The 24901-nt window shown below is 39.6% G+C and overlaps 1 protein-coding gene across 1 annotated transcript in view; it reads left to right on the top strand.

Annotated features, from left to right (window-relative positions):
• The window catches only part of ANOS1 (anosmin 1), a 134503-nt gene that overhangs the window by 16941 nt on the left and 92661 nt on the right, over positions 1-24901 (top strand). The window contains exon 2 of the mRNA XM_039550253.1: positions 7020-7067. Within this exon, the coding sequence (XP_039406187.1) occupies positions 7020-7067 (48 nt within the window). The remainder of the gene's footprint in view (positions 1-7019; positions 7068-24901) is intronic.

Here is a 24901-nt window from a genome sequence, read left to right as displayed (position 1 = left end):
CCCCAAAGGGGCTGGCTTGGGGTGGGCAGAGCTGGGTGCGGGTAACAGGATCATTAACAGCCCCAGGCATGGCAAAAGATGAGCCAGGGTCAGGGAATGCCAGGAGCAGCAGTGGGATGAGCGGGTTCATGGTGTGCTGGGAGAACTGGCTGAAGGTCAGGGCTCAAAGGGTTTTAGTGAATGGGGCTACACGTGGCTTGTGTCTGGTCATCACTGGTGTTCTGAGAGTTTAGTTTTAGAGCCAGCTCTGTTTAATACATTTATCAGTGCTCTGGGTGCACCATTAGTGCATGTTTGCTGATGATACTAAACTGGGAGGTGCTGGTGACTCTTTTGAGTGGTAAGAGACCTTGCACATGGATCTAGATAGGTTAGAGCATTGGGCAATGTTTAATGGGATGAAATTTAACAAGTAAAAAATGTTGGATTCTGCATAATGCTGTGCACGAGTATAAACTGACAGAGGAGCAGCAGGAGAGCAGTCCTGCAGAAAAGGATCTGGGGTGATGGTCAGCATCAGGCTGAATAGGAATCAGCAGGGTGCCAAAGCAGCTGAGAGGGCAAATCACATCCTGAAATGAGGAGCTGCTCAAAATAGTGACTATTCTGCTGTATTCAGTGTTGGTGCAGCCTCACCTGGAGTGCTGCGTGCAGTTCTGGGCCCCACAGTTTAATAAGGACGTGAAAGTCCTTGGATGCATCCAGAGGAGGGCAACAAACTGGTGACAGGGATGGAAGGCATGTTCTGAGGGGGGCAGCTGAGGACTTTGGGCTTGTCTAGTTTGGCGAGAAGGAGGCTGAGGGGTGACTTCATTGCTCTCTACCTGAGAAGGAGATGTGGAGAGGAAGGTGCTGATCTCTTCTTCCTGAGATCTACTGACAGAACAGATGGGAATGGCTCAAAGCTACACAGTAACATTCAATTTATTATTTGTTGATGCTTACTTTTTTCAGTTTCATTCTTAGAACCATTATAAGGCAACAGAAATCCCTTACTAAGGAATTATTTCCGTAAAATATAATGTACAATGAAATCAGAACATATATATGTATATAAAGAACAAAATGTACTCATTTCAGTTGTTTGTATTTCCTTCCTTTCTTTCCTGAATGGAAGCCAAGGAACCAGAATATTACTGCTATTTTGTTGTATTTTATGCATGTTTTCATCTCATACTGTTCTTCTTCTAGCCATGGCTTCTCCAGTGGATGGTTGTCAGACTTGACGTACATTGGACAAGCATGTAGTAGAAACAATGCTAAAAATATGCTTGCAGAAGTGGTCCTTGAAAAAGCCAGTCTTGTTTCTGAGGTGGACCTCACCACTGAACTTTATAACCTTGCTCCTTCACCACCTCTAGCTCCATGTTTCTCCTGTTCATTTCTACAGAGTGGTTTGGTTTCACTGGCCAGGTTTTAGTCTTCGCTCTAGCCTGTTGCTAAGTTATCTCAAAGTGCATAAGGGCTTAAATTTGCTCTAACTTGGTGAAAGACTTCTGGGGCAGGTGTTCATGGTGTTGTACAACAGGGTACCCTCTTTTCATTTTCCTGCCTTATTTTCAAAGAAAAATGTGTTCCAGTTATTTATATGCAAAAGGATAACTAAATACCAGAGCCCAGGAGAGGTGGTACTGTGGTTCCCTGCCCATACATTTACTACAAGTTTGTGTTTAATCTTGACAGAAGAGCTTTGAGAAATAAATTTTTCTTTGGCACTTCCTATCTGTTGGGCTTGATATGTCTCCCCACTAAGTGTACAGACTTTTCTGAAGTTCATTCCTAAGTGCATGCTTTGTGTCTGGGAGCTGGGGAGCCTAGTTTGAATTTGTTGATTCCATTTTGCACCTTAGTTCTGCACTTCAGAGTTGGGCCTGGGGACACACAGCACTGCCATAGGTAAGTCCCTGTATTAATTTGTGTCACAGTGAACATGCAGTCAGGAAATGCATATCAAACACAAGTTATACTTTACTGTTACTTTTAATTTCATGCTGTTGAGAGTTTTGAAAGGTTAAGGAAAATGTATATTGGGAGCCTGTTCTTTTAAATTCATCATTGCAACAGTTATTGATTTGTCTACTCAAATCTTCTGTTTTACTTCAGCGGGTGCTGTTATTTGAAAAGTTTATTTCTATGCTTTTTTGTTATTTTTGAAGAATCAGGGAGGTTGTCAAGAGAGGCCACTTCTGAGAGACAGTGGTTTTACACAAATGTGGTTTGAAGATTGGGCAGGGGAGAAGAGACTTCCAAAACGGATAATAGGTATACAGCTACTGTCATCGGAGATTAAGTGGCTGGTTAATTTTCATAGCTCATCTCTGGCATTTCAAAAGAAGGGTTGTATCTCCTAACGTAATTAGGGACAGAGATGAAAATTAAGTAATTTTATACTGGGTTTTTTTTGCCATTGCTGCAATTAAAGACCAGTTTGTACTTGCTTGTGAATGTTGTTAGCTTTTCCCCCCCATGGGGCCCACTGTAGATAGAAGATTGATTTTTCTTGCTTCTCTCCATGTATTTTTTTCCTTACTAGATATGCTGCACAGATTTCCTTTTTTAAAGGCACAGAATATAGATGTTTGTCTTAACTGTTTAGAACCAAGGGCATTTGTGGTTTACCAGAGGAAAGCAAGTATGCACATGTATTTGCTGAAATCAGTCTTGTAATATGATCTTGTAGTCATATAAGTCTTGTAATATTTATCTATTGTTTTGTTTTAGTTTTTTTGCCCCTCCTGTTTTTGCTTTTGTAAGCTCTTGTTCTTGTACATGTCAAACAACCCTTTGGTCTTTGAAGGTCTGATCCTCAAAGTTTGTCTACAGTTTCCTTCCGGGCAGGTTGAAAGTGTGTGGGGTTCAGGTGGTGACCTGAGTTCCTTTAATACATCTCCTACATGCTGTTGGAGACTGCTTTAGTCTCCTCCACCTGACATCTTTCATATGATGTGTCAGGCCCAGGAAGATGGGATACTGGGAGTTTGCCCTGTTGAGTGCAGTTTGCTCTCTTCAGTATGCAGGTTAAGATCCTTCAAGGTTGCCCTGAAGATACGCTGTGCAAGGCTTATAGATGGGTGGGAACAGTGGTATTTAACACTTCCTTGAGGATGTCAGATTAAAGCCACCACTAAAGACTAAGCAAAACTCTCACGGCATAGGTCAAGTCAGAATTGGGTTTGAAGAAAAACAGACATGGAGGGAACTGTGAATGGAATGTGGGAGCATGTAAAATGCTGCAGATAAAGCGCAAATTTCTGATTGATTGAAATTATGGTTTCAGCCAGGTACACTGGCATGAGCAATAATCACAGCTGAATGTTTGTGATTAACCATGTGTTAGGATGCAGAGTGGAGGAGAGGCTTCATTTAGCATTTGTGCTTGCTCTGATACCTTGCTGTTCCAAGGAAGCCTGTAGAATTTGCTTTTCCTTATACAATGAAAGATCATTCACATCATGTTAGTTTGTATGAAGTTGAAGCTGCTAAACAATATTTTTACATTTTGATAGACTTCACTTTTAACTCAAGTGCTAATAGTTTTCAGTAGAGAAATGAAAACAGTTGTAGATGTTGAAATTATCAAGTAGGGGAGCCACACATCTGGGCATTTATGGCTTTATTTTCTCAAGTAACAGATATAATTTAAAAGCAGAGGTGCTTTTTCTAGTTCAGTGGAAAGTAGCAGTGTAACTGAAACAAAGTGGTGAGCTGCTACTAATCTGTTATTGCAATCAGCTGCTTCTGTCACATTTTATATGAAGACGAAAGGGAGTTAAATTGAAAGTAGCACATAAAATATTGTTTTAACATTGCTGCTGGCTAGATTTGTAAATGTAAATAATAAATCCTCATACAGCAGTGAGGGTAATACTAAAGAATTCCCACTAGCTTATGTTATTTACAGCAGTTCTAAAGTTTTATTTCTTTTATTTATGTCTCTTTTCAAAGGGATTGGACCTGACATGGTGCTCATAGTTCGCTAATCTTATGCTAGCAAATCTCAGTTTTAGCTAAATTTTACAGTGATGACAGATAAAAATGGTATTATAAAATCAAGTAGTGATAGCATTGTAATCTGCTGGAAGAGAAAATAAATTTTCATAAAATATTGAAATTAAATTGTATGAACTGATTGTTTTAAAATGCTCCTAAATAACTGCAAAAAAGTGTAAAGGAGTCAAAAAGAGTGGATATGTCTTTATATTTATTATCCCCATAGCTTCTTCGGTAATACAGGAGTAGAAATTTTTAGCATTACAGCTCGTATGAAAAATAAGACATATATAAATTTTCTGAAATTCAGATTAAGAGCTGTGGTGAAAGCCAAACCATTCTGTGATTCTGACTATGGAGATGGTTGAAGTCACATACTTAGAAAATGATTGAAGTTGGAAGGGATCTTTAAAGGTAATCTAGTCCACCCCTCCCTGCTCTGGGATCTTCCAAGAGATCATGTTGGTCATTGAACAATTCCAGCGATGGGGCATCCACCACTTCTCTGGGCAACCTGTTTCAGTATCTCACCACCTTTATCATAAAAACTTTCTTCCCTAGATCCAGTCTAAATCTACCCTCTCTCAGTTTTCATCTTCGCCCTTTGTTCTGTCACTACAGGCCTTGGTCTCTCTGTCTTTCTTGTAAGTCCCCTTTATATAACGAGAAGCTGAAATAAGGTCTCTCTGGAAAATTCTCTTCACCTGGCTGAACAACCCCAAGTGTCTCGGCCTTTACTGAAAGGTGCTCTGGTCCTCAGATTATTTTCGTGGCCCTCCTCTAGACGCACTCCAACAGGTCCTTGACTTTCTTGTCCTGAGGATCCCAGAACTGCATGCAGTTCTCCATGTGTGGCTCCTGAGAGCAGATTAAAGGAGAATGATCCCTTCCCTTGACCTGCTGGACACATCTTGGAAGCTTTTGTGAACATGTGACTACACACTTGCATAAAGACATGCCACAAACATGATCTTTTTAAACATTCACAAAGAGAGATCGAAGCATGGGCTTCATAGTTGTGGTAGCAAATCACTGTATTCAAGTTTATAAACTTTGCTGAGATCAGAGTGCAATGCTGCAGTTTTGAGAAACTATTGTGGTTGTCTCAATTACAATGATTCTAATGTATCTATTTCTCCTTCTGAACTGTACATTGACAGAAATATTTTTACCTTATCTGTGTGAGTTTCATACATAAAAAGTTATGTATTGTTGTGGTTAAGAGCCAGCTGGCAACTAAGCTTGACATGTGATCACTCAGTTGATCCGTGGGATTGGGGAGAGAATCAGAACAGTAAAGGTAGAAAAACGTCATGGGTTGAGATAAAGACAGTTTAATAGATAAAGCAAAAGCTATACACACAAGAAAAGCAAGGAATTATTTCACTGTTTCCCATGGGGAGGCAGATGTTCAGCCATCCCCTTCATCATGCATAGTGGTGACTTGGGAAGACAAATGCCATCACTCCAAATGTCCATCCCTTCCTCCTCTGCCCCTTGGCATTATATGTTGAGTGTGACACCATATTGTATAGAATATCCCTTTGGTCAGTTGGGATCTTGTGATCATCTCTCACAGCTCTGTCCCCTCCCAACTCCTTGTGCACCCCTAGCTCTCACTGGTGGGATGGGGTGAGGAGCAGAAAAGGCCTTGATGCTGTATGTAAGCACTGCTCATCAGTAACAAGAACATCCCTGTGTTACCAACACTGCTTCCAGGACAAATCCAAAGCATAGCCCATATTAACTACTGTGAAGAAAATTATCCCAGATGAAGTCAACATATGTATATTATTCCATTATTTGCATCACTCTTTAATAAAAAAAGAAAAAAAATTAAAAAGGAGAGAGAGAAAAAAGGTATAGTGCTGCTTTATTAGTATTTTGCATTCTGGTCTATCTGAATTCCTCCTCCTTGGAAACTGATGTCCAGATCCATAGTCGGTGCCAACAGTGAGGGTATACTGCAGGCACATTCCCTGTGGGAATACCTTGCCTAATTCCTATGAAAGGATTTCCATTTACTCCCTCATAGACTCACAACTGAACTCCAGTTTTGAACAGTAAATTTACCAGAATCTTTGTCCAGTCTGTTTCCAGATTATGGACTTATAAAGTATGTCAGTTTAGGATGTGTTGCAGAGTTTGTACCCCATTTCTCATGTTCAGTCATTTAGGTTTTCCTGATGTTGTTTCAGTCTTCCACTATACAGAAAGTAAATCATTATTTTGTTTCATCTTTTAACACCACAAATATACACTTCTCTTTTCTGAGCTGTGGGTTTTTTTAATCAGGAAATAATGTTTCCAAAATTGACCCTTCAGAACTTCTCTAGAAGAACAGCAAGTTACCAATTGTCCCTGTGCCAGTTTCATACTTATCTTTCTCTTCTCATCATGTTTTCTTTTCCTTTAGCTTAAATTATTATTTTGCATGTTATACTATATTGGTTGTTCTAATGCAGTAAGGATAAAGGGGAGCTATAGTGTTTCCTTATCTGGGAAATGCACTTTATTATCAAAAATATAAAATAAAACTGGCACAGATGACTTCTGGGAAACTCATGTTGCATTTAATTGAATTTTCCATTTACTTGAAGATTGTTCATTATCTTTGCTTGACAATTTATTTTAAGTATTGTGGAATATTGAAATGCAACTAATGGACTTTCTTTCCACGAATCACTACTCATCTATATAAATTGCTTAAATGCAAGTGTTAACTTTTGTCTACTACTTAGCAATTCTAGACAGCAATGTTTGCAAAGATCGACTAAAAGATGCCTTTGGTCAGTTTTCCTCCAGACTAGCCTGGTGAAATGCTTTCCTAACTTTTTTATGTTCACTTTACACTTGTGTGAGCCTTTAACTCCACACAAGGGACTAGGATTCAGTGTTGGTACTTATGTTGCGGCAGAACATCATTCTCTAAGCAGGACTGGATGGTGTATTCCATTTAAATATGTTAGGGTGAGCATGTCTAGCCTGAAAGAAATATTAATATTCATGTACATTCCTTTGTCTTTCAGAACAATGGGTCACTTGCTTGGTGCCAGAATCATAAACAGTGTTCAAAGGTAAGTCCTGTCTTTTCCCCCTCATTTATGTTACCTAGCTGCTTTCAGTCTCTTGTCTGTAGATTAAGTGCTTTTCTTCTTAGCCTGGTTTCAGAAGCATCTGTTTATATTTTATTTGGAAACCTCAACCTGTAATAAAATATCAGAAACTGAAACCGGGTTATTTACTCTTTCAGGACAAAGGAACCATGCTTGAGGATACATATCAAGTGTAGTTAAACCAACATAATTCTGTTGTTATAACAAAGTTTACGCTGGCTAGAAACTGGTGTGTCATTTGTGGGTTTTTCAGTGTTTTTGGTCAGAGGAGAGTAAAACTGTCAATAACTCTAGAATCTTCCTCCAACAGCACCAGGGTATTTCAGCATTCAACATTTCATTCAGTTTGGGTATTTAATTTTTATGTTGAACCTGAATTACTTTGAAAATATTCTTGATACAAATCCCAGTGGCTCTACTGATGCCCCTTTCCCTTTCTAGCACTTTAACCCTGAAAACCTAAAGGGAAGGTGAGCTAACTGTCAGCTGATTCTCCTGTGCAAGAGTCTTTCTGTGGTGCCTGGATGGAAGCAGCAATGATTTGGGAGCTTTAGGGGGTCAAGTGGAATTGCACATTTTTTGCTGACTGTTCATAAACATCATGCATTCATTGGAAATTTTCCTGAAAATACTTAAGGTGGAATTTTTGTCTAAACATCCTAAAAAGATATTTCTACAATAATTTAGGCCTTTTAACTTCAATAATTATTCTTTATTCATGAAGGTTGTACTGAAAATGGGATTAAATCTAAGTAGCATTGTTCTGTATTGTTTCAATAATGCAATCTATGGTAAATGCTGATGCTAACCCTTGATTTTAACACATGTTAATTTCTTGGGTACATTTAAAGAATGAGATTACTGATTCACTGATCTAGCTTCTGTTGACATAAATGGGATTGGAAATGGGCCAGTTTTGTACTGTTCCATTGCAGGTAAATAAAACAAAGTTGATTGCTTTTATCAGTATTAAAATCCAGGGTATAACAATGTCAATATAAGAAAAGAATGGAACATTTCCTATTAGCTGTGCCACACTACTAAGGATTTCACTTCTGCAATGAAATCTTATCATTCTTAAAATTCTTTTTGAAAACCCCAGGCAAATGTGCAAAGGATGTATTTCATGATAACTGAATTGCCTTTACAGGAAAGCATGAGGGCCTTGTTCCACAGTGATCCTGATACAATTTTTTAAAAATTTAATTATGAAGGCTACTGCGGTAAGTAATCTGAAAGGTTTTCCAATGGTTTGTGTCTGCCCAACAAAGAAGGAATCATAGGAAAAGTAGTCCAGGTTTTAAAGCAAGGCAGAGGTTCTAGGATTATCTTTTTGAGTCACTTCCAAGTTTATTGAATCCACATAAGATGTATATAAGCTGTTACGAATTTTATCTTAAAATTGTATCAGTATCTTGAAGCCAGTGTAAGAATGCTACAAATTAATATTATATTGTATTACAAAACTCAATGATAGTTTAAGTTTTAAATTATTTCACATGTGCTTTACAGTCATGTTACCCTATGTTTTTCATTCTTTCTTAGGAATTTGCCTTAAGAAAGCAGTTTTGCCATATTTAGAAAATAAATAAATATAAACTTGGTCAAATTGTTAGCAGAGCTGAACTTATGCAAAATGTTGTCTTTTCAGGATGGCTTTGATTTTCTGTGTTTTGCAATGCAAAGTTAAACAATTGCTTAAACTAACTGAAATTTTCAGAGTGATGCAGGGAATTCAGTTAACCTTTTAAAAATGCAAATTCCTTTCACTGCTTCTCAGCGCCTTGGTGGAGGAGGTTTATATGAGTGTGACAGGTAGTGGAGGATTCCACAAGGAATGGTGTGCTGCTCAACCTTACTACAGCTAACATGGAAGGCCTTGTTGGAGATAGAAATGTTGGGGGCAGCCTTGGCTGCAGTGACCATGTGATTGTGGAATGCAGTATTGGGCAAGAAGGAAGCAGGGCGGCAAGTAAGATAGTAAGCATGGACTTCAGGAGAGCAAGCTTTAGCCTCTTTAGGGGGTCTTCTTGGAGGAATCCTATGGTAACAGATCCTGTGGGGAAGAGGGGTCCAGGAGAGCTGGTTGATCTTAAAGGATCTCTTCTGCAAGGCTCAAGAATGATATATCCTGGTGAGCAAGAACTTGGGCAAAGTGGGCGAGAGACCTGTGTGGATGAATAAAGAACTTGTGGCATTACTCGAGTGTAAGTAGGGAATACACAGGAGATGGAAGCAGGGTCAGGCCACTTGGAATGAATATAGAGAGGTTGTCAGAGTGAGTGGAAATGAGGCAAGGAAGGCCAAGACACATCTGGAATTAATGGAATGGGGACTGTGGTAACAGAGGACATGGAGAAGGCAGAGTTACTGAATGCCTTCCTTGCATTGGTCTTCATTGACAAGACCAGCCTTCAGGAACCTCTGACACAGGAGACCCGGGTGAAGGAGTGTTGTAAGGAAGACTTTCCCTTGGTCAAGGAGGGTTGGGTTAGAGAACACCTTGACATCCATGAGTCCATGGGCTCTGATGGGATGCAGCCACAAGTGCTGAGAGACCATATATAGGCCAACCATGATCGTCTTTGAAAGGTTGTGGCAATCAGGGGAGGTGCCTGAGGACTGGAAGAAAACAAATGTCACCCTCAGCCTTCAGAAAGGAGGACCTAGGGAACTTACCAACTAGTCAGCCTCACCTCAATCCCTGGAAAGGTGGTGGAGGCCATCTGGAGGCTATCTCAGTCCACATGGATGACAAGTAGATTATCTGGAATAGTCCTTGACCAACCTGATTGCCTTCTACAGGGAAACAACTTACCTGGAGGGATGGGAGAATTCAGTGGATATTGTCTACCTCAATTGCAGCAAGGCTTTTGACACTTTCTCACAATATCCTCATAAACAAACTCAGGAAGAGTGGACTGGATGGATTGAGAATTGGCTGACTGGCAGATCGCAGAGGGACATAATCAGTGGCACAGGGGTCTGTCACTTGTGGTATCCCCCAGGGTTCAATACTGGGCCCAGTATTGTTTATCTTGTTCATCAGTGACTTGGATGAGAGGGCAAATACCTCCTCAGCAAGTTCAGTGACAACACAAAGCTGTGAGGAGTGGCCGATACCCCCAAGTGCTGTGCAGCCCTTCAAAAGGACCTTGACAGGCTGGAGAGATGGGCAGAGAAGAACTGCCTGAAATTCAGCAAAAGCAAATGCAGGGTACTGCACCTGGGGAAGAACAACCCTCTGCACCAGTACAGGGTGGGGGCTGATCTGCTGGAAAGCAGCTCTGTGGAGAAGGACCTGGAGGTCCCGGTGGACAATAAGCTGCCATGACCAGCAGTGTGCTCTGTGGCCAGGAAGGCCGATGGGATCCTGGGGGGCATTAGGGAGAGCATTGCCAGCAGGTCGAGGGAGGTGACCTTGCCCCTCTGCTCAGCCCTGGTGAGGCCACATCAGGAGTGCAGTGTCCAGTTCTGGGCTCCTCAGGACAAGAGAGACATGGAGCTCCTGGAGCAGGTCCAGTGGAGGGCAACAAAGATGATTAAGGAACAGGAGCATTTCTCCTATGGGGAAAGGCTGAGGAAGCTGGGATTGTTCAGCCTTGAGAAGCAGATGAGGTTCCCTATCAGTTGTCTTTCTGAAGGAAGGGTGTCAAGAGGGTGGACCTCAGTGGTGCCAAGGACAAGAGGCAATGGGCAGAAACTGATGCACAGGAAGTTCCCCATGGACATGAGGAAGAACTACTTTCTTGTGCGGATGACTGAGCACTGGAACAGGTTGCCCAGAGAGGTGGTGGTGTCTCCCTCACTGAAGATATTTAATAACCATCTGGACTCAATCCTGTGCAGTGTGCTCTAGGATGACCCTGCTGGAGCAGGGAGGTTGGATCAGGCGACCCACTGTGGTCCTGGCCTTACCCATTCTGTGATTCTCAGATGGCTGTGAGCAGCAAAATAGGCACCGATGATTTTACTTTAATTTAGTAAGATCTCTGCAGAAGTCTGTTTTTCAAGATGAAGCACAAGAGCGCTCTTGAATGCTTGTCCTGTTTTGACATGTGTAATTTCAATATGTTTAAATACTTTACAATTAGGACAACTATAGGATTATTACATAAATTGTCATTTTTGGTTGCAATAATTTCTAATTTGCTGCCATCATGAACTCTTCCTTGTCTACTGACACAACATTGAAGCAGACTGAAGGCTTTCTTTTTTGATCCTTGTCAATTGCCTGGTTGGCTTCCACTGTTGAGATAAAATTGGCATTGTGGTTGATGAAGTTCGTGAACTTTTTTGGAAAAAGATTTGAAATCAAAATTTCTTTGTCTAACTTCATCCATTGATCCATTGTTTTGTTTGAACTTATGCTTATCAAGTTGCAGATGATTCCTTTCTAAGGGAACAGAGGGCCCAATATGCCAGTTGGGCCCAACCCATAGGAGGGTTTGCCACCTTCCTGGGGCCTGGGTAGGAATGTCATACAGAAACTTCCTAATCTAGAGCGGTCTTGAGACTATTACTCATTACTGATCTTCCACCTAGGCAATGATGAAGTGGCAACACATTGTCTGAGGATGATCAAAAAGGACTTCAGGGCCTTGGGATGTTTGGTAAGGGAATCTGAGGCACAAGTTATGATTTCCTCTGTACTTCCAATTGAAGGCAGCAACACTGGAAGAAACTGATGGGCTGAGTCTACTAATACATGGCTCTGGGGCTGGTATCACCAGCAAAATTATGGTTTTTTGTCAATGGAATGGTCTATGCAGCACCAGGCATGCTTGTACCAGTAAGGACTTGCCTTTCTCAGGGAGGAGAGTCGCTGCTTGGGAGTCAGAGGAGCCCACTGACAGGGCTTTATGCTAGTTGTGATAGGGGAGGGGGACAATATTAGGTTTGTGCCTGGCAAGCTGTGGGATGAGAAGCAAAGGTTAGAGGGACAGTGTGCCAGCGAGGAGCCTCTGCCAGTGACTCTGAAATGTGCTGGCCACATTGGAACACACTTGCAGTCTTATGGAGACAAGCCAGGGACTTCTGATATAACAGAAACCAACAGGGAAACACCAGAGAATTATCTCAAAGGGACTAAGGGCTGTTCCTTTAGGAAGGCAACATGGCTGACAGGCCAGCTCTGAGGTGCCTTTACACCAGTGCATGCAGTGTGGGCAGCAAACAGGAGGAGTTGGAAGCCACTACGCTGCTAGGAAACGATGACCCTATTGCCATTTCAGGACAAGGGGAATGGATTCAAACTGTGTTTGTGTAGAAGCATTTCACATATACTCTTCAGCCCTCCGTGTTCCCAGGAGCCACGCATTAACACCCTCATAAGGATTGATACTACATGGGGTAGAATTGTTTGTGTACTGAAGTTCCATTCAGATTTGGTCTAGATAATGAAAGTTAAAATATACCGTTTATTTTTTTTTACTTCACTAGATTTCTGGCAGCCTGTCAGACTTGCTGAGTAATGCAAAGGTGGACTCATAAACAACAGCATGAGGAAGTAGAACTGCAACATGGAGAGACTGTGAAAAAGAAATTGAGCTGGATTGGGCTGGGCTCAGTATTTCTTAGCACAGTTGTTGGACCAGCACCTGCCTCTCAGTCAGCTCTACTCATTCCTAGACACCACATGGGTCAAAAGCTTGTTTGGGGCGAGAACCAGACAAACAGAAACTCCCTTTTTTTTTTCCACATACATGACTACATAAAACCCCAGTTCCTGTTGCCAACAGCTGGTTCAGCAGAGGAATTGAAAATAGAACCTCTGGAGAGTGTTCTGTTTGGTTGGGGAAAGACAGTTAAAGCTGGAAACTGATGGATCTAGTTTTCTTATGCAAGCTGGCCTAAAGTCTTCCATCGCAGCAAAGTGTTTGGCAAAATATTGCAAAAAAATATATTCATGCCTGTCATCTTCAGACTGTCTTTAAATAATATTTTGGCATGGGTTATGCCTGTAGGTAGGCAAATAAAACCTTCTTCGGGCTTATTTCTCCTTTTCCCCTCAAACTAATCATATTTGTTATGACATATCAAACTCTGAGTTACTGAAGTGATTATTTTAAAGCATTATGAGGTACAGGTTATATACAGGATGAAGTATTGTCTGTTATGTATAGATTTCATCTAAAACATAATTCAGCTTGTTTCCAACACAGGTAGTCAGTCAGCCTTGCTACATGATTACATGTACATAACTTATTAATGATGGAGCAGTTCTCTCTAAATGGAAACATATAGAAAAAAATAAATCTTTTTTATTTTTAGATGAAATGGCAGCTGCTAGGGAGTGAAGAGTAGAATAGGTCAGTTTTTAAAATAGTCTTGGCTGAACATGTGGTATCTAAACCAGAATGTCTAGTGCTGCTAGACATATTGAAAAATACTCATTCACACTTTTTGATAGAGATTTGTTTATAATTTGTTAAAATGATAGATCTCAGAACATTTTTTCTTTTTTTAAAGAGAGATTTTGTAATTAAATGTCACATAATAAAATCTATATGGATTCTAGCTCTTTCTGCAAGCATAATTCTCAGTGACATTACTGAGCAATTCTGAGAGTTATGTGTTCAGTGTTGAGAAAGAAGAATTTTGCCCAGATGTGGTTGTTATTAAGTTTGTGTTTTCTGAAGCTAAGCTTATACATTTTTACTTGCAATTCCCAATGTTCATGAGGGTAGAAAATGCTATTATAGTTTTTATTCTATGTATAGATGTTGTTATCTGGCAGTTTCATTATGTTGCTTCTTAAAATGAAATGTGATTTACTTTGTGGATTCAGGAGAAAAACAGAAGACATTCACACTTTTTCATGACTGTATTTTTTTTCTTATGTATCTCTGACTGCAGACAGGTGAAGAGTTGGTTTCGTGTGTCATGTTTACTTTGACTGGTAACTTTCCCTTTATGTAATCCACTTAGAGTCACAGAATAGTTTGGGTTGGAAGGGACCTTTAAAGGTCATCTAGTCTAATCCCCCTGCAGTGACCCAATGAAGGGTCATCTTCAACTGGATCAGGTTTCTTGGAGTCCCATCCAACCTGGCCTTGAATGTTTCCAGGGATGGGGCATCTCCCAATGCCCTGGGCAACCTGTTCCAGTGTTTCACTACCTTCATTGTAAAAGATATCTTCCTTATATCTAGTCTAAATTTACCCTCTTTTGATTTAAAACTGTTACTCCTTGTCCTATTGCAACAGGCACTGCTAAAAATTCAGTTCCCATCTTTCTCATAAGCCCTTCTTAAGTACTGGAGGGTTGCAATAAGGTCTTCCTAGAGCACTCTCTTCTCTTGAAGGCTGAACAACTTCAACTCTCAGAGCTCTTCCTTATGGAAGACGTGCTTCTCCTATTTGATCATTTTTGTGGCCCACCTCTGGAGCAGCTCTAACATATGTTTCCTGTGCTGAGTACTCCAGAGCTGGATGCAGCACTCCAGGTGGGGTCTCCCTGGAGCAGAGTAGAGGGACAGAATCACCTCCCTCAATCTGTTGATCACGCTGCATTTGATGCAGCCCAGGATGCAGTTAGTGCGAGCACACACTGTGGGCTCATGCAGCTTTTCATCCACCAGTACCCTTAAGTCCTTCTCCACAGGGAAGCTCTCAATCCCTTCATCCTCCAGCCTGTATTGGTACAGAGGATTGTCTCACCTAGGTGGAGCACTTTGCACTGGATCTTGTTGACCCTCATAAAATTCCCATGGCCCCACTTTTTGAGTTTGTCCAATTCCCTTTGGATAGCATGCTGTCCTTCAAGCACGTCAGTCACGCTGCACAGCTTGGTGTTATCTGCAGAGGGTCTTCCTTAGGGCCCCCTCAGTCCTGCTATGCCACTGATGACAATAATAAGCAGTACCGATGCCCAGAGGTCTGGTGGCCTCTAGGAAGCACCGCCTTCTAGATGAGACCAGCCAACCAGTTTCTTGTCCACGAGAGTCTACCTATCAAATCAATCTCTCCAATTTAGAGAGAGGGATGTTGTGAGAGACCCTGTTAAAGGCCTGGTTAAGCCAAGCCATGCTATGTGTCTCAAATCACCTCCTTGTCCTCCATGTACCTTACCATAGCTTCTAGAAGGATCTGTTCCATGATTTCCCAGGCACAGAGATGAGGCTGACAGGTTAGTAGTTCCCAGAGTCCTTCTTTCTACCCTTTTCAAAAATGGATGCAATGTTTCCCTTTTTCCAGTCACCTGGGTCTTCACCTGTATGCTATGACTTTTCGAATATTATGGCAGCTACATCAGCCAACTCCCTCTGGTCTCTGGGATACATGTCATCAGGTCCCATAGACTGTGCATGTTCAGGTTCCTCAGGTGGTCATGAGCCTGATCTTTAGTTACAGTTGGAGCAACTTTGCTCCTCCAGCCCCTCTCTTGCAGCCCATCCAGTCAGGAGGTGTGGGGAAAAAAGGTTGCTTTTGGAATCTTAGAGGAAAAAAGTTGAATGCCTCAGCCTTCTCCCTAACCCTGTTTGGCCAAATCTTTATACTCTTGCCAGGATAGGTGTCCATACTTCCCCTGCCTGTGTATTTCCTTCCTGCCCTTTAGCTTGACCACGTCTCCACTCATCTCTGCAGGTCTCTTGCCTTCCTTTCTTGATTTCTTACACTTGGGATTGAGAGTTCTTGTGCTTTAAGGAACATGTCCTTAAAGACCTGCTAGCTCTTTTCTGGTCCCTTGTCCTTTAAAGCAGTTTCCCAGGGGGTCCTGTTGACTAAATTCTTGAAGAGCTGGAAGTTTACTTTCCTAATATTTAGGGTCCTGACTTTATCCTTTACCTGATGCATATCCCTTAGGACTACAAACTTCACTCGTGCATGAACATTGCATCCGAGGCTGCCTCCAACCTTGATATCACTGATTAACTCACTTGGATTAAAGCATTACAATAACCATTAAATTTGCTGGTCAGTCTTTCCCTAATGCTATATGTGGGTTTAAGAACTACTTGGTATGTGAAATACTATCAAAACCTGGCCTAAGAAAATAGTCTACAAGGCTGACTCAAATACTTCAAGGGTAACAACTTTGCACTGGAGGTTTGCTCTTTTTGTAAATGGCAATAAACTGTTTTATGTTGTGGTTTGAATTCCTTCACTGACTTAACCTTTGCTGTTGGATTTAACTTTCACATCTTTACATAATTCCTGGCTTGGGGTTTTTTGCCTCTCCTTAGCTTGCCCTCTGAAAATTTTTATATGGTATTTTGTCTCTTTCTCTCTGCTAGTGTCACTATTCTGTATGCCCATCTATCTGTTTCTTAAAAATCTATCAAAAATCAGTGAATTGTTGAGGTTGGAAGGAAAACCCTCTTAGATCTTCTAATGCAGGGTCAGCTAGAGCAGGTTGTCCAGGACCACGTCCAGTTGGAATTTGAGTATCTCCACATGTAAAGACCACAACCTCTCTCAGCAGCCTGTTTCAGTGTTTGACTACCTGCACAGTAAAAGAGTTTCTGTATTTCTTGTTTTTTGATTTGTACCCATGGCTTCTTGTTTAGTCCATAGGTATGACTGAGAAGAGCCTGCCTGCCTCTTCTTCATTGCATCCCAAAGTATATTTAGAAACATAAGTAAGATCCCTCAGAACCTTTTCTGCAGGCTGGTCTGTCCCAGATATCTGAACTTCTCTGTAAATGACAGATGCTCCAGCTCCTTAATGGAATTCTTGGCCCAGTGTCTTCTTCTCGTTTTCTACTTATGCTTTCTAAGCCCCAAATGACTCCTGCCTACTGCCATTTGCAAAACTCCTGTCCTTAAAATCCCACTACCGCCTTCTGTCTTACTAGCAGCCGTTCTTGCTAAACTGTATGTAAATGCACAGCTTTTGCTGTTGCTGCTCCATTTTTCTGGTTTGTTTGCACAGTGTGAGCTCCACAGTTCCAAGACTGTTCTTCTCAAGTACTTGGAAGTGCTGAGCATATAACAGGTGCTTCCCTATAAAAACAACAGTAAGAGTTGATTGCTGCTGAGAGTAACATGAAAGGGCAAAGAGTCCTGCATTGATGCTGGCTTAGTGAAAAAAATGTATTTTAGCCCTAAGGTGGGGGGCAAGGGGGATGAAATGACTGGGAAAGGCATTTCAAGAGAGTTTGTAAAGTAGACATAATTTATTTTTTTTTTACAGCCCCTTACACAAGGTTTTTTTTTCGTAGGCAGCTGAAAGTCAAGAGACCAGCGGCATAATTTAGAGCTGCATGTGCTGTGGCATTTACAAGGACTGGAGATAAATGGGGATCATCATAATGCACTGTGAATTGCAATACAACTTTCTTGTTCCCAGTAGCCAAGGCAGTGGTCCCTGATTGATTGATTCTGTGGGAAGGCTCAAAGGTGCTTTTTTGAATTTTCAGAACTGAGAGGAAAATGTGAAAATAAAGATAAACAATTTACAAATTCTTCAGCCAAATAAACAGACTGACTGTCTCAAAAAACCAGTTTACTTTCTTTTTAGAATAATATACACTCCTGAATTCCATATGCGAGCAATTGTTTCAGACTTCCAGCTGAGCTCTTTCCAAAGATAATGCAGGTGGAAAGATGAGTTAATGGTTTAAACAATTAGAGATTTGATGCAGTCTTCCATCTGTCAAAGCCCACTGAAATGAAAGCTCACAGTTTTAATTTGTGCCTCCAGCATCTAACTCAGTCTGAAATGGTGTCAGCGATTTGCCCTGCCCACAGTAGTGTTATTCTTATGTTAAGCATTCTGTGCACACATGCTGAGAGACTTCTATCAAACATATTAGTGTGCATTTGAGAGATCATTAGCCTGAAGTAGCTGGAACATTCCAGGTTTCTTAGCCAGGAAACTCACATCTCTGCTGGAAAGTGTGTTGAGCCACTGTTATTTACACAATAAAGCTAGAGCAGGATAGGCATAGCTTTGTAAGCTTTAGCAGGAATAGTGGTACTGTGATTTAAGTGGCACCCATAAAAGGGTGAGATAATGAATGTTTTGTTTTTTTTATCTAAAAAGATGGAATGAATAAAAATTTCTTGATCTACTAGACAGATCGTTTTTCTTTCATCTAGTAAAAGCTAAGGTAAAACCATTTAGTAGAATCAGAGTTCATAAGACTTGATCAGATTATTCTTCTAAATAGGTAAAAAAGCCATGAGCATGTAAGAAATAAGACATATGTGATACTTATTGTTTGCATTCTTATGGATTATTTGATTTTTTTTTTATTATATTAATCTATAAAAAGGTAGAGGGAACTGAGAGAACCATAGTGGTTAGATGATTAAAGCTGTACTAGCTAATAAATAGAGTGACTGAAGTTTCTGGATATTTGTGTTTGGGGAAATAGAAGAAAGAGCTTTGTGATTCAGTGTTTATGTTTATACAAAAGCATTAGTGTATAGTGTGTTGTGATTACAGGAATCCCTTTGTTCTTAAGGGCCTTGAGAACTGACAAATAAACAATTAAAATCCAAACAATATTTGAAGTACTCTGTAATACTCTGATGTATTGCTCTATATTTGTAAATATCAAGTTTTATTTTTTTGGATATTGAAAAAACAGTTGTGTTAGAACATGAAAGAAGGGAACATGAAGTAAGTTCATATTCCTTACAGTTGCTATATCATGTCAGTCATCCTTCCAGTCTAACACTTGTGTTACCAGCTAGATTCTCCATAGATAAGTAAACCTGTCGGTCTGGAATAACCTACTGCTAGAAAAAAACTTACTTAAGCCCTGTTACTTATTTCTGTGTGATGCTGTGCAACCTAAAGGATATCTCCTTTTCAGAACATAAAGGATATGTCCTTTTCAGAACACTAGTTTTGGCTTCTCAGCTCTTGCTGCTTACTGTTTTGTTCACCTTAAATATTTTTGCCTTGGAAGAACAGACCTCAGGACTTTACGGAAGGTCTTTTGCTTGCCCTTCTCTCTGAATGATGCTGCTGATACTTTCTGTCTCTGGGACAAATGGTTAGAATCATGTTTTCCCTTGTTAAAAGGTTATCATGACTGCCAGAGCCCTTATGAGGGATAGGGAGGGAAGGATCACATTGTTTGTATGTCACTGTAGCTCAGGTTTTTTTTAATGCAGAATTCTGCTGAGGTTCTCACTGATCTTCAGCATAGGTTTACAGAAAAGTTTGGTTCTTTTGGAGCTTGCTCTTTTGGCCAGTTGTATCTGTTTTAAGGAGATAATCAAGTCTGATCACTGTGCTGTTTGAAATTTGAGCTCCTGAATACTGAGCAAACTGAGCCAATGCTGAGCATAACCAGCTGAAGATTAAGTAACCCTCTTTCACAGGGAAAGGACACAAAACTGTCATTAATGACTGAATTGTGCCAACACTGGCTCTGAGGGTAATAGCATAGAAGTCTCAACTCTGTTCTCAGAAGAGCAAGTGCTGGCTTTAGACTTTAAATCTGCATACACTGTGGTATATAGAGACATACACTACAGCTAAAGGGAGAAATGTGTGCATGGGGGTGCTCGCTTATGAACAGAACAGATATTTATTGAAGCTGGCATGCTGAAGCACTAAATGCTTCTTTAACTTAGCTTTATCTGCTTCAGTGAACACTCTTCAGAATCCAAGGATATTCAGACTGCAGAACCCTTTATTTAGAGTTATTTGAGCACAAAAATAATCCCTTCATAGAAACTTTTGAAATACCAATGCAGCTATGCAGTCTAATCAACTGTAAATTTTTGTCATCTAAAAAGCAGTTGATTAAGTAACATCTAGCAGAAGGATGATTATCATTGGAGCAACACTGGTCGGACAATAAAGACACTACTACTGAGGCTAAGGAGAATTAGCAGTAAACCTGCTTGAAAACAAGCAACAGATTTATCTTTCTAAATCTTTAGTTTTACCAGGTCTCTCACCACTCAGTTTGCTCAAAGCTCGTGCATATTTTTTTCTCATCTTTCAATAACTTTGCATGCTGTAAGCAGAGGGAAATATGTGATATGAAAGTGTATTTGAGATTTTGATTTCCCAAATACAGTCTTAGTTCCCAAAGCTCAGCTGCCTGAATTACTATTAGGAAATTTTAATAGCTCAAATAAGTCAGAGAATCTGTACAAAATTTATAAATTTGCAGTTGAGATAGAATCTTAATTTTATCTTATTACATTACATTTCATTAACCTAATTAATTCTTAGTGCAAAACACGCTGTAATAGTCTGTTTAAATCTATGGTCCTTTTCTCCTCTTGTGGGACACAATTGCACAGTTAGGTCAAATACAGCTCTAGTTAAGTGACAAAGACAAAATGTACTTGCATTGACCTTTAATGTAGTAATAAAATACATTCAAGCCACTGCAAAGGGATGTATGTCTGTATCTTAACCCTGACTTTAAAAAGAGTTTTGCTTGACTAGACCCAGGGCATTATTCAAAACCCACTGAAGTAAGGAATACTGATTTTCAACAACCTTTATACCCATCTGTAAGTTAAGATTGTGCTTTTTCAAGTGACCTCCCTTGGAGTTTCTCCATTACTGTAATATTGAAGAAGATATAAAAGTGTGCTTAGGTAGATGGAGTTACTGTGCTGAGAGGAATGCAACTGTCTTTGAGGCACACAGTCAAGGATGTAAGTGCCCTTTTCTCCACGCATTCATTGAAATGTAAGGAAAGCATTAAGCTGGAAGTGAGAGCTATGACTGTTTTCTACTTTTGAGTGCCAGCAAAGAATTGGAAAGCTGTCTGAGCACAGAAGCATGGTCCATCCTAGAACAGAAGTTGCAGGTTTTATTTTGTAACACTAACTGTGATATTGAATCAGACACAAAGGAGTTAATTGCTGTTTAGCACTGACTGTATATTAAAATAACTCTCTATGCACAACAGACAAAAATGCTTCTGAAAGGGTGCAGTGTTAAAGAGCGAGTTTTGTGCTATGAATTTTAAGTAGATCTCGTCTTTGAGTTTACTTAAAAAGTTCTGCTTAAAGTCCTTTTGGGGTATAGTCTCAGGTTAACAGGTCAGAAGGACAACTGGTTCTGACAGTTCTTCCATAATATTCACATCTACTATATGGATTACAAGCATACATTCTGATCTTAGTCATATCAAACATTTCAATATTTCAATGACCTTAAGAATTTAAGTACACAGTGGAAGCATATAACTGTACAGATAGAATTCCCAATATGGAAATAGTGACAGGAAAATATTCACGCCTTTTTTCTGATACCATAAACTTTCTGAGGTTTGCAATGGTTTTAAAGGCTACTTCCTGTGGTCTAATTTAAATTGGTTTGCATCCTCATTTTATACAAGTGAAAAGTTCCTTGGGGTGTAAAGTGAAAGGGAAGATCATAGCCATATTTCTTGAATGTTGACATATGCGTTTAATCCATATGAAGCAGCATTTTTGGTTCATGTTCAATGTAAGCAGCTGCCCATGCAGGAATGCCAGCAGGATCCACTACACTGAAATGAAAGAAGACATGGATAATTATTCACCCTTTTGGTGCTGGTGTATGTGTGTACAAAATTGATTTCTTGTTTCAGGAAGGTGTTTTCAGCTTATGCATTTAGAATACATAAGGATGAAAGGATTTCCGTAATTAAATCTGTAAAGGAATTTTTTTCCTTTGGAGTGTGAACCAGAAGACTGAGTTATGAACAAGGATCTTTTCCCCAATATGTCTAATATTCTGTTTACTTTAAGTTGTGAAACCTGTGGGTTCCAACAACTGTCAGAGTTTGTAGCCTCTGACTTTGAATAAAGAATACAGCTGACCGTGTTTATTTTTCTCATAGAAGTGATATTGTTGTCTCCAAAATATATTAAATTTCAATATCCACAATAAATCAGGGTATGAACAGGAAAAGAAAACTGAGTTACAGCAGTTGGGATTTGAACTGCACCATCCAAAACCAGAAATTTTTCAGAGCTAGGAATGAAGAATCAAATTTTAAAGCAGTTTCATATTAGGAATGAAATATCCTCATTTTTATGGGTTATGTAAAACATGTTTCTGTTTTGTTACTCACTGAGCTTTGAGCACTTTTGGGTGAGAAATAGACTTAATATGACCACCCTGTTAGCCCTAGTAAACAACAAAATATTGGTTGAACAGTAGTTATCACTTTATAATAGTTTTCAACTTTTGTCCACTTAAATCAGGCTTTAACATTACATGGGTTCTCATGTATTGCTTTTCCTAAATCTGGAATTCTTTCAGTTTGGCCTGAGAATACAATGCAGAGCCCCAGACGTGTCCCTGGCGTGGTCCATGCGGTTTATTTGGAGGAGAGCTAACCAAGCTTTCTTGCAGGAATGCTCATGGGAAGTATGGCCAGACCCAGCGGGCAGAGCTTGGTCTGGCTACACTCGTTAATTTTTGTTTGGTTCTGGACCATGTTGTTGAGTGCTATCTGAGGATATCATTATTCACTCACCAGGTGGCAGTTCTAAAGCTCCTAAAGGGCCAGGAGCAAGGGGGGAATTGCAGTTTTTTGGGTGAGATTTTTGAAATACTGGGATTTATACTTGTAAAGAAGCATGGAGATGATGAGACCTGATGACTATTTAAATCAATGAAGACACTACCAAACCTGTGTTTTCCACTTTAGAAGATCATTGGCTCAGCAAATATTTCTTAAAGAAACACTGAATTTTCAGAGAAAGGCTCCAACATAATTTCACTGGTGATCTGTTCTGCTCATATATTATTCAGTGTTCTATTTTCCTTTCCTATTTATTGTTGAAGGTGTCTGCATTACAGACGTATTGTGTTTCTTAAGAGTTCAGCTGTTCCTGCTGCACAATTTCCTCCTCCAAAGTCTTGTTTCACTTTGTGTCATACACAACTCCTATGATAATTGTAACCTATGTTTTTGGTGGAGACATAATATAGAAAATAATCCCCTTTTAATTATTTATTTTCTTCAAAAGATGAATTAAATCTTTGTTTCATAACTGAATATTTTAAAATTAATATATAGTTAAATAATACATTTGAATAACAAATTAGTGTTTTTAAAAAAAAGGTATTTAGTTGGTAGCTTTCTTTCCTTATTTTTTCCTTCTAATTTCTACCCCTCCCATTAAATAAACTGAAACGAGGAGAACTAAATTGGTGTGGCTTTATTGTGCAAATGCATTTTTTGTTAAATATTAATAGTGGTACAAAAACTACAACATGCAATTCATTCCAAGTAATACCCATCTGTAGGGGAAGTCATAGATTGTCATGTTTTCTAGGTTTAATAAGTGTTTGAAAGTATTGCAGATTGAGGACTTTAATTCCTTTAATGGCAAGTAAGTAGGTCATCATCATCTTCAGGGAAAGACTTATTTGTCCTTATTATTCCTGGGTCCAAGATTATGCAAATTTGCTTTATAATACACTTGAAAGTAGTTATTGTAAGGAAGTGGGTGTATCTACAGGCAGTACTTAAGGATTTTTATCCTGACAACATCAACAGCAAAATAGATTTGCAAGCACTATTCATATACATGAATGTTTTTAATCACTAATAGGGGAGGAGTGAATTAATTAGAAATTCAGCTTTTCTTCCCCTTTTTTACTAGTTCCATGTTAGGAAGATTGTCAGATGTAATACTGATTTAAAAGGGTTTGTGAATTGTATGGTGCACTTAATGACTATTTAAACTTCTACTTTTGGCAGATTATATAAAAATATTAAAAGACATTCTCGGTACTCTGTAAAAAAAAAAAGTAAGGGCACAGCAGGGTGGTGAAAGAGCAATGAACAGGCATCATAGTAGTGTAGGCAGATCACATACTTGCATCTTTACCAACAAATGATGGGGATCATTCCTGCCCTGCTGGCAGGATCCTAGTGAAGGCTTTTTGCACCTTTGCCATCTGCCTATCACACCTTCCTCTTCTTAGAAAATTGACTTGTGGTTTTAATTGTCTAGCTCTTATTAAAAAAAAAAAAAAGAAAGAAAGAAAGAAGTTGTTCACCATGGAATTGAAAGAAGAAAGAAAGTGCCATATTGTAAAAATTAGAAAGTTTTTTACTCCCATTGTTGTCAGTTTTCTGGGTAGATCAGTGCAATTCAAACAATTGTGTATGTGGCAAGTGTGTTTTATGTTTACACAGAAGCTCATTTGATTGATCAGTTAGGCTGGGGTGATATTTTAAGTGCATTACAGTTTTTTGGTTTTTTTTCTTGGGGGAAGGCTGGAAAACCTCAACATAGTTGTGCTTTTTATTTTAGTTTTATCAAATAGTAAACTTAGCGAAAAGCTCTTGAGTATGTTTTATTATGCTGTCATGGAAAACTAGTGCATTTTTTCTTTATTGCTAACATTTGTTGGGTGATGACAGGTTATCAAACAGTACAGAGCTGTTTAACACCTTGGAAGAAGACAATAAAGAAACTGGTGACACTTGCTTAACAAGAAGCACAATGTGTTTTGGGAAATCTGTCAGTGAGAAGACAGGCCTGTAAAGATGTCAGGCCTGTTTTGACCTTTCCGCCCCTTGTTTGTATTCTACTGTTTCAGCTTTGCAAATGACTCCACATTTGGTAGTTGAATTGAAAGTAGGCATTGCATAACAAGGATAGGACATGAGTAAGTTTCAGAAATGTGTTGCGAAATGGGAAAGATGGATACTCAGAAAATGATTATGCATTTTGTTCATGGATCCAGAATATTATTAAAGGAAATAAAAATATTTTCTTATTTAAATAAATTATATATGTAGTTATTTTGGGGTGGCCTGTCAATGTGGTAGATGTTGCATTGAATCCAACTACTACTGAAGCATGGTACTGTGTGCCTGCAGTAATCTGAGCTCCTCTGTAATGATGTATGACATT

This window comes from Corvus cornix, chromosome 1, assembly GCF_000738735.6.
Source record: "Corvus cornix cornix isolate S_Up_H32 chromosome 1, ASM73873v5, whole genome shotgun sequence".
In the NCBI taxonomy this organism is placed as follows: Eukaryota; Metazoa; Chordata; class Aves; order Passeriformes; family Corvidae; genus Corvus; species Corvus cornix.
This window is presented reverse-complemented; position numbering and strand designations above follow the sequence as displayed.